General features: G+C 44.9%; 1 protein-coding gene across 1 annotated transcript; it reads left to right on the top strand.

The window, feature by feature from the left end:
• Nucleotides 1-2,517: 2,517 nt before the first annotated feature.
• Nucleotides 2,518-6,217, top strand: LOC136434808 (cytochrome P450 2U1-like). Its single transcript, XM_066427878.1, has 4 exons — nucleotides 2,518-2,872; nucleotides 3,285-3,439; nucleotides 3,906-4,877; nucleotides 5,195-6,217. Exons 1-4 carry the CDS (start codon nucleotides 2,676-2,678, stop codon nucleotides 5,386-5,388), a joined length of 1,518 nt encoding a protein of 505 aa, XP_066283975.1. The 5' UTR covers nucleotides 2,518-2,675; the 3' UTR covers nucleotides 5,389-6,217.
• Nucleotides 6,218-10,234: the final 4,017 nt, after the last annotated feature.

Raw genomic sequence — 10,234 nt, 5'->3', positions numbered from 1 at the left:
TCTGAGACTGTGTTCAATTGTGTTGAGATCTGGGCTGCAGGATGGCCATTCTACCCTCTGTATTCCTGCCTACTGGAGGTGGTCTGAAATGACTCTCATTCTGTATGAAAGTGCACTATCATCTTGCAGAATGGCACCCAGTCTAATATTGCAGAGGTAAGGATCTAGGAAATGTGACTGGATGGAGAAAGGTGTCTCTATATCTTGACACATCGAGGTTGCTTAGGGTGATTAGCCTGTTTTTTTCTGTGGCAGTTAACGTTGTACTGCCCCACACTACGACACTGACTCCAACAAAACAACAGTCAGCGTAGGGTTCTCCTCGTTGCCCACACTTTCATTTACCCATCCAACATCTGAATAAATCTACTCTTATCTGTAGCTGTGAACATAACATTCCTCCACACACTGTGACTGTTCCATTCACGATGTGGACAACACCACCACAAATGGGTTTGGCGCTGCGCTGAGTGTTTGACACTAGCATGGAAATTTGGGCACTTTTTTTCTACAACCCACTCGCGTAAGCAGGCCTGCTGCTGGCTCCATGAGATTGCAATTATAATGAGTTGGGTATCATAGGAAAGGAAATTACACAGGCTTTCCAACGGTATATAATGCATTGAAATTGATCAAGAAACAACGGAAATATGATCAACCAAAGTAAAGTTTCCAAACTTTTTGTGCGTAGTTTACTACTACTACATACGATGCTAGGTTCTCTCTGAGCAGAAGAGTGGTCCGGCTGGTTATTCACATGTTTTTAGGTGTTTTGTAAGGCTTTCTATTTCGTTCCCTTTCCGTTATGTCTCCAACCGTGTGTTGGACAAAAATGCCGAAACTGAACATTTTAAAAACCAACCGGACCCACACATCTGCTTGAATTGTAGTGAGACTGCCCCATTTGTTTATTTATGTGCCCCATCTGTTTATTTATACTTCTTGGCAAGGCCTTCTGCTGGCCTGTTTCGGGAACGCTGTCACATGGAATGTAATGGATTTACAATTATCCTTACTAATTCTGCAGATTAGCTCCTGTTTTCTATAATTAGACATCGATTGCGTAAAGCACCATCTGAGCTCTCTACATACAAAACTTCACGACAGTCTGTTTACCCCTTTTCAAGTAATACTTGACCGAATGTCAAAACAAAAACACCCACTGCAGTTCTAAACAAGCCGCTAGGGGGCCCAAACTTACAGAACTTACTTCTTGTGGCATGAACTATCTACCACACAACTATCATGACCATGGCACTTTCAGAAAATATGACACTAAATTTTGAAGCTCCGCTGCAGTACCTTAGGTACCCGCTAGAAGGCCCATTATCGAACTTGACCTTCCTTTCTATAAACCCTACCCATCCACTAAATATCATACAGATCCATCAACAGCTTCTTGAGTTATGTTGTCCACAAGAAATACACATCCGCACAAAGCCCGCTGCAGTACCGACGGAAAATGCCAGAACCATTTTTGAACTTGACCTCCGTTTTCACAACATCTACACACCTGCAAAAAATCATAAAGATCCATCAACGTTTCCGTCACTTTTTTGGCCAACATACAAACGCAGAAAAATTAAAAGTCCGCTGCAGTACTGTTGAAAAACGCAAGGTAAACCATTTTTGAACTTGACCTTCCTTTGCACAACCACTACACACCTACCAAAAATCATAAAGATTCATCAAAGGTTTCTTTAGTTATGCTCTTGACATACATACAGACCCACCAAACAGCTGGCTCAACCGAAAACATATAATCTTCCCCGAGTACTATAGTACACGGCGAAGATAAAAAGGCCGGGTTTGGAATCTATGAAGTTCTGTTCACAAGACAAAGGCGTTGTATGTATCAAACGGATGTTGAAAAAGAAAAAAAGAAAAATTTCCACACGCGGTCTCGATCCGTAACCGACTATTATGAAGATACATATGCTTTGATTTCACTACGACCCCCGTTCATATCAAGCCTAGCATAGCTGGTTGAATAGATCAAAATGTTTAGCCCAATATGAACGCAATTTAACCGGTTAAACTTTGATCAATTTTCTTGTACAACTTAATTATCAAAAGAGTCTGTTCACGTGACTTTGTGAACAAAACTATAACAAAGGTTTAGTCAACAAAATTACAGAAAGCATAGTTTCATTCATTCATTTGAATCACAATTAGCGGTTCAACCAATAGGCCAAGGAGGTTTAAAAGTCCCTTTTTAACCTCCTTTGTTCAACCAAGGACATTGTCCTTGGTTCAACCAACGAGAGAGTAACTGCGTGTCCGTCAGATATTTGCATCTTTATGTTGTTTATTTTGCATTTGTGCGTCTTGACGGAGGTGGTCGGGGCTATGGGATCGGTCTCTTGGTGGAGTGTGTCGAGGACGATGATTGGTTAATAACTGTCAGCCATTACTGATCCTGTGGACCCTGAGTTGTCTATTAGACAACTACAACAGTCTCAGCTGATCATCCTTGCCATTGTTGCTGTTAATCATCTGGCCACTGAGGACATCGACCCGACCAGCAACTTGGGCGAGACAACAACACATGTACACAGTACGCTTGTGTGACGAACAGAGCTCATACTTAAATGTGTGCGTGTAGTCTGTACGTGTAGAAGAGTTGTTATTTGGTTGACAGTTGCATTCGTTACTTCATCAGCAGCTACTTGACTATGACGTTCCTATCTCTCGACCTAAGAGAAGAGTACTGGACGTCCTTGCTACTGCTGGCAGTGTTACTACTGTGGCTGTACATATGGCAGTCGGGGAAGAAGAGTTGGCCTCCCGGTCCGCCTGCATGGCCGATCGTAGGACACCTGCCGCGGTTAGGGCAGAGATCGCACGTCAATCTGACAGAGTGGAGTAAGAAGTAAGTGTGCCTTTTGCTTTCTTCGGGCATTAAAACTCGTATATATGCATGTACATAAAAAGTGGTTCACGGTAGAAAAATAAGACGTGATCAAGAAATGTGAACTAATCCAAATATTTTGATAGCCGTATGAAATAAGTGTTGTTCACTTTCATATCAATTCATAGTTCATGGATAAAAACCTACTGATCGACAAATCTTGCTCAGTGTCACTAACGAAAAGTAGTGGATGCTACTTCAAACGTCTGACCGTTTGCGAAAATCATCTCCAGTTGCTCGCCTATTATGAGTATTAAACTGCTATTTGGCGTATGTTGTTCTTTAGACCTGTTTCTTTTCCTGTTTCTCGGTGCTTTTGAAGCTGTCTGTCTTTCTGTAAGATATATAATGCTTTGTTGTGCGGCTATTACAGGTATGGTGACATCGTTGCGGTAAGGTTTGGTTCTGAAGACGTTGTCGTCCTGAACAGCTACCGGGCCTTTAAGGAAGCCTTCGTGGACCGTGGCGCGGAGTTCGCGGGGAAAGCAAGTCTGCCGTTTGCCAAAATGTTCAGCAACAATGGGAAAGGTGAATGTGGTCTATTTTTCAGCCTTGAATTTTGGCCAGCGCTCTACTTCTTTAGTATCATGATACATGCGACAGTGGAGCAGTCCAGAGTACTCGCGATTTGACAAAATTGTAGAAACCGGCTACAAAATAGGGATACCGGTAGGAGGACTTAGAGCTTGCCTTGCATTGGAGAACAATTCATTCGAAAGGTGGCAAATTGTGATTTTATCGCCGGCTAACTCCTCTGGACAATTATTCAGCCTATTTGGCCACTTTCTATTGTTTTTCCAGCAATCAACAAAATCTGGCATAGACTGAAATTTAGTGACCATGCACTTAGTGTGAAACAAACAAACAAACAAATAAGCAAACAAACGGCTCCTCTATTCCACACGTAAGTCTACACAATATATCAATGGTGGCCTCCCCCTCCTTTCTATGTTATGTTTTCAACGGCAGTATTTTATTCTATTTCCTTCCATAGGAATAACATTTGCTCCGTACAGTGAAGCGTGGAGAGACCAGCGGAAGTTCGTTCTAAGGGCCATGCGACTACTTCGAAACACGCCATCAAACAGCGAAACCATCATCAACCGGGAGGCCGCAACTCTCATGACGTCATTACTACGTCTTCGGGGCGAGCCTTCGAACGTCCAGTCGGACGTTGCCCTTTCAATCTTCAACGTCACTTGTTCTCTTGTGTTCGGACAGCGCTTTGACCATGATAACGTAGATTTCAAACAATTTGTGTCGTCCATGAATATGATCTCGGTAAACCTGGGCTCCTTGGGACTTTCTAATGCTTTCCCTCTTCTCGGTAAAATACCTTTTCTGGGATTCAGAGACGCCAATGAAAGCCTTGAATCAGCATTTGAGGAGTTGCGTCGTTTCATTGCTAAACAGGTTCAGGAGCACAGACAGACGCTTGACCCAAACGACATCCGCGGTTTGCTGGATGTGTTCTTGTTGGAGATTCAGCGTCGCACAGACAGCGGAGAGGACGCGGGAAGCTTCACGGATGATCAGATGATGCAGACGGTCTTTGATGTCTTCATCGCCGGTGTCGAGACCACCCTGTCCGCGTTCATGTGGCTGGTGTTCTACGCCGCCAGGTTCCCCGCCCTGCAGCCGACAGTTCAAGAAGAGCTGGACCGGGTACTGATGAGAGGAGAGAGCGTCTCAGCCGCACATCGCCGCTCACTGCCCGTTACCGAGGCAACCGTGATGGAGGTGCTCCGCCTGGCCACGCCCTCCCCCCTCAACTTCCGCGCCACCACGTGTGACGTCACGCTGCGGGGTTACCGCCTTCCCGCGGGGACCTGGGCGCTGATGAACTGCTGGGCTGTCCACAGGGACCCGCAGCAGTGGACACAACCGGACACGTTCGCCTTCACCCGCTTTCTGGACAAGGAGGGGAGGGTGACGACTCCGCCGGCATGGAGGCCTTTCGGTATCGGTACGAGACTCATCTATTCGTCCATTCGTTCATTCGTTCGTTCATTCATCTATTCATTCATCCATTCGTTCATTCATATCATTCATTCCTTCCCTTGTTCATTTATTCGTTCATTCACTAACATTTCCATTTGTTAATGCATCCTTCAGTCCATTCTTTCATTCCTTAGTCCCCTCCTTCGTTCACTCACTCATTCGTTGATATTGCAGTGATCTAGCATCTTCTCTTTTATGAGAAGAACATCTCTATACTGATATTTGGGTAGGAGCTGAGATAAAGTTTGTCTTTCTCACGCATTGATACTGATATGTTTTCAGGTCGCCGTGCGTGCCTAGGCGAGCAGCTGGCCAGGACGCAGCTTGTTGTGTTCTTCGCCGCGCTGCTGCGAAACTTCAGCCTCAGCCTGCACGTCCCGGAGGGGGCTCCCCTCCCCTCGGTGGAGGACGCGGTCCTGGGAGTGGCGCTCATGCCAGCCGCGTTCCAAGTTCGCGCCATTCCCAGACAGATCTAACCAAAGTTACTCTCCGAGCAGAGGTTCAAGGGAGAAATCTTTGCCTTCATCTGAAGGGATATCAGCTGCCAGAAACCTCCTTGAGAAAACTTGTACCTTTCAACCTCTGGCTCAACCAAAGTGTCTTCTTAAGTTTCTTTGATATTAACATGAAAGCTCCTCTATGCTAGTATGTGTAAACAGCTGAACCATTGTAATATTGATTCATGGCATCATCATCTATGATCCCAAGAAGGGCCCCACGTGAGCAGTAAACGTTTAAACATACTATGGGATTAATGACGTTGTTTAGAGATATGAAACAATTCAATTACTTCAATTTTCTGTGGTTTCTGGTTATTCTCAACCTAAAGGCAGCACTTTGCTTTTCAAAATCTGTAAAGTAACACCTAGGCTACTTTTTATAGAGTCAATTCCAAGTCGCCGCAAGTGTTTTTATATAATATTTGTGATACGTTTTAACTATATTGCATAAAATAATATTTAAGTCACAATATAGTTCTAAAATTTTCAAATGATGAACACGTGGCGTGCACGTGTGGTGTATACTATCAATATGCAATGTGTACATGCCAGTATTTATGTTGTAACGTTACTCGATTTAATTTCTAGTTTTGATAGTAGTTACATCCCTGTCATTTCTATATTTGTTGACGTTTCTCGTGTATTTGTATCGTTATGTGTTAATTCGATGAAGAAATGATAATCACATTCCTGCAACGTTACCTGTACCCGTATTAATTACTGATTCATAGTTTTGTACTTGTGATGTGTTGATTTTACCCATTGGTGGCAAGAGGTAATGAATAAAGTACAGTTTGTTTTTAAATTTGTTGTGTGTCTAAAGATGTTAGGAATACACACCACTTTACTCACGACATTGAGTGATATTCCACTGTATGTAACAGTGGGTTTTGGCGTCTGTAATATGCGAACAAGGAGGCCTTGAGCTCAAGAGAAAAATGAAATTAAAATGTAAATTTTTTTGGAAAATTTGCACAATCGAAAGGCTTGTAAGGGGTTTTCAAATTCTGATATTCTTTTGTGATAAAATCTTACATCATGGCTTGATGGCGTTCGGTCGGAAGTGTCTTATTTCCATCTGGGTTCAAGGTTTTAAATTGAAGACCAAAACTTTGGCCTCTCACCATTCCTTAAGACTTGGAAATCACATAGATACGACACGTATCACATTGTATACCTTTCTGCCCTTTTCTCTCAACACAATCTATAGTGACAACTACTAGAAGGCTGCACCAGTGACTGCACCTGTATGTGGACTCCGTGAAGCGTCCTCTAACGATGGCTGGTAGTATTACAACACAGCTTAATGATTTCCTCATCATAAGAACGACAAATTTCAAGCAATCACGTCTAACAGCAAATACGATATCGTTCATATGATGTGTATGTATACGGAGCAATTCATCATCATATACACAACAATTGCAGGCTTACGTCGACGAGTGAGCTCTGGTTAGACACCCAGGTAATGCGATACTTAATTTAAAAAAGTTACCCAAACAACCGGAATGATTTAGATTATATAATGTTAACTCTAAACTGTCACTGACGTAAGACAGCGGATACTATCTGAAACATCGGACCTTGAGTAACTTTTGTATTGGGCACAATTACAGGCTTATCAACATGTAGTAGTTTGTACGATACCATCTGTTCGCTGAGTGTTTTCCGACGACAACGGACGGTTTCAAGGATCAAATATCATCATGAGGCATGACACCAAATAATGCAGCGGTGATACTTTGTTATTTCGACAGGATCATCACAATGACTACCATAACTACTACGGGGTGCTCTTCCAAAGCCACTAGACAATGTACTGTAGTAGAGACATTTACTGTGCAAGATGTTAGTTATAACCACAGGAAGATCTATCCGCTGGGGGTCTCCACAGAGACCCCAGCCGGACATCTGTAACTGATTGATATCAATAAAGCAGGCAGACACCCGTCTGTCTAGATCAGTTCACACAGGCAAGCACTGAGTACAGACGTCAATCCTTGCTCTCCATAGCTAGTGCCTTTATCAACTCAACACTGGTGGCAAGCGGTGTGTTGCCGCTTCCGAGCGGCCGAACCTGCGCTAAGACGCCATCTTAAAGCCTTGGCCTGCTACCATGCCTCCTGTATCGCCCGGTGATGAGACCATCGGCTCCCCGAGCGATCACCGCCCGTGCTGTGATGGTACGCCTGCAGCCGTGCCACGTCGACCGCCGACCCCAGCCTGCCGCCTCGCCCGGCCGTCCGTTTAGATGTAGTCTGCCTGCCTACCGCCGTCTCGCACCGCCAACAGACCCAGCTAGACCGTACAACACGCCCGCATGCTGTCCTCTAAACCAGCTGGCCAGCCGTCCACGCCTGCCATGTTCCCAGCCATCTCTGCCTGCCGTCGCTAAAGCCAGAGCCGCCGGCCGCCACGTGTGCAGACCACGCTGCCGTCTCCCTGCAGTCAACCCACCCGCCCCGACTGAGGAGCCATCGACGATGCCACCCCGTGCCGCAACTGCCTGCAACCTTCCACGGCCACCCTGCCTGCCTGCGACCGTCAGCCGGCCACGCTGCAGCCCCGCCGACCCGTCACAGACCCCGGACCGTGGAAGCCTCGCTGAGCCTCGCGCCGCCGATCGTCGACTGCCGACCCCGGCATGAGAACCCCGCTACGCCATATCACCGAAGCTTGCCGCTAAGACTCCGCTGTTCATGACAACATCTGAACTTTGCGACCTGACGTGACCCGTGCGATCCTCACTGCGAACATTTAAAGAAATTCTCCCTTGCTCCAGGAAGACCACTGAACTTTTGCCGCGTAAGATAAGACCTACGAACTTTTGTGGTTCTGAGTAAGGTACGGTACACGAATTGTATGTAACAGTTAGGTGTTGACCTGGTCCATTTTCGTACGCCTACGGGTAACGATTACGCCTTATCAAACCTTTTTGTTTTGTATGTTGATGTTGAACTTGTATGTGCTTGCCTAACTAGATAGAACGATTGCCTTCGGGCCTACCCTATTTTTGCTGGAAGTACAAATTCTTTGATGCCTTGAGACGTTCATGTTGTAGCTACATGGCCTCGGATCAATCTGCCCTGCTTGGGAAATGTTACTGTGCTATGTAACGTGTAAAAATACAATTGTTCTCCATCTGTTTGTGCTCCCGACGGTTTTCTATGCAGTGGTCTGTCAAATATATTCCCACCAGCTTGTCGCTAGAGCAGCAATGGCAAACACATGTAAAAATAGTGACCCGCTGTTTTCCCACCATATCATCATTGTTTAGCTGTAATGACAGGAAGAAGTCCATTATTTGTCACACCCGCGCCTGTTTATGGCCTTGCAATGTTTATCTTACCATCTCTGCTTATATTATTGTGGCCGCCCTCTCTGTTTTCAACTGTTTTACCTGTCATACTTAGAGCATACATCAATAGTTATTTTAAAGAGAAGTGGGGACCACTTCTAAGTGTACGGGGGAGTATTGTAGTAGAGACATTTACTGTGCAAGATGTTAGTTATAACCACAGGAAGATCTATCCGCTGGGGGTCTCCACAGAGACCCCAGCCGGACATCTGTAACTGATTGATATCAATAAAGCAGGCAGACACCCGTCTGTCTAGATCAGTTCACACAGGCAAGCACTGAGTACAGACGTCAATCCTTGCTCTCCATAGCTAGTGCCTTTATCAACTCAATAGTACTACCCTGCACTGCCATCCTATTCAGCTAGATGACGTTACTAGACCGTGTAACGAACAAGAGTGCGGAAATCTCAGCCAAGGAGGTTACAGACTATATAACCTCCTTGATGTAGCTTGTTACTCCGGGAAGGAGGATGACCTCCTTCTGGGAGTATTGGGAATGCATTTGTTTGCGCGTTCGCAGCTGTAACTCACGATCCCGTTGTCGCATTGGTGTGTAACTTGGCATATCGTTTGCCTGGTTCGGCGTGGTGATGCACAATAGCTTTGTTACACCATAACTACTTTAAACGTCAATCCAATATCGTAATTGCACCCCTATAATTAATGCTATGTCCCACTGCCCTGCCATAGGGACCATGTTATAATACGTTATGCATGACTGGAATACTTCAGGCAGATACGGGGTATAAATCTTCCTTACTTGCTGTGATCGTATAGTCACTGTTGCATTGAAAAATAGACAACGTGCATCACCACACGCAACCTAGCAAACGATATACCAAGTTACATACCAATGCGGCAACGGGAATTGTGAGTTTTAGCTGCGAACATGTGCAGAGTGACCTCCAGTCTGTGTATTAAGTATGCCGTGTCCACTCGCAATTAGCATACAGTATGTGCGCACGGGACGGAAGATTGCAGTGTGAAAATGGCAAATCTCTGGACCTTCAAACTTACCACACTTGTAGTTTATAATACGGAGGCTGTGACAATGTAAAAAGTTTACGCAGGGGATGAAACATTGTTGAGAAATATCTCTCAGAAAAGTGCGCGCGCCAGTGTCACTTCCGGGTGGTTAGATCCGGTGACCTTTGACCTTCGTGAAATGTTACGATAATATAAATTAGCCTTTTTTATCGCAAATAGCTTGATAGCTATAGATCAGGCCGGCCTGCAATAAATTGTGGAAAGAGGATTTACTGCATATTTGTGATTTCTGATACATCTTAGTTGTAAGGCTGAACGGTTCGTTGATAATTGAAAAGGGGCCATCTAGATCTAACTTTGTGGCTTTTCCCGGAATTTCTAGATCCCATCTGTGGCATGCTGTAAAAACATACTTTTCAGCAGGTTGACCACTCCTGTATTGAAAGAAAAACATAAACAAACACTTTTTCTTTAC

Source organism: Branchiostoma lanceolatum, chromosome 1, assembly GCF_035083965.1.
Source record: "Branchiostoma lanceolatum isolate klBraLanc5 chromosome 1, klBraLanc5.hap2, whole genome shotgun sequence".
Taxonomy (NCBI): domain Eukaryota; kingdom Metazoa; phylum Chordata; class Leptocardii; order Amphioxiformes; family Branchiostomatidae; genus Branchiostoma; species Branchiostoma lanceolatum.
Note: the sequence above shows the minus strand (reverse complement) of the source record. Positions and strands in the feature narration are given on the sequence as shown.

What these genes read in the sequence shown, in the direction of transcription:
- LOC136434808 (XM_066427878.1), top strand. Translation starts at nt 2,676, where the DNA reads ATGACGTTCCTATCTCTCGACCTAAGAGAAGAGTACTGGACGTCCTTG. An exon ending in GTTCAGCAACAATGGGAAAG is followed by an intron (nt 3,440 to 3,905) that starts GTGAATGTGGTC and finishes TTCCTTCCATAG; the next exon opens with GAATAACATTTGCTCCGTAC. An exon ending in ATGGAGGCCTTTCGGTATCG is followed by an intron (nt 4,878 to 5,194) that starts GTACGAGACTCA and finishes ATATGTTTTCAG; the next exon opens with GTCGCCGTGCGTGCCTAGGC.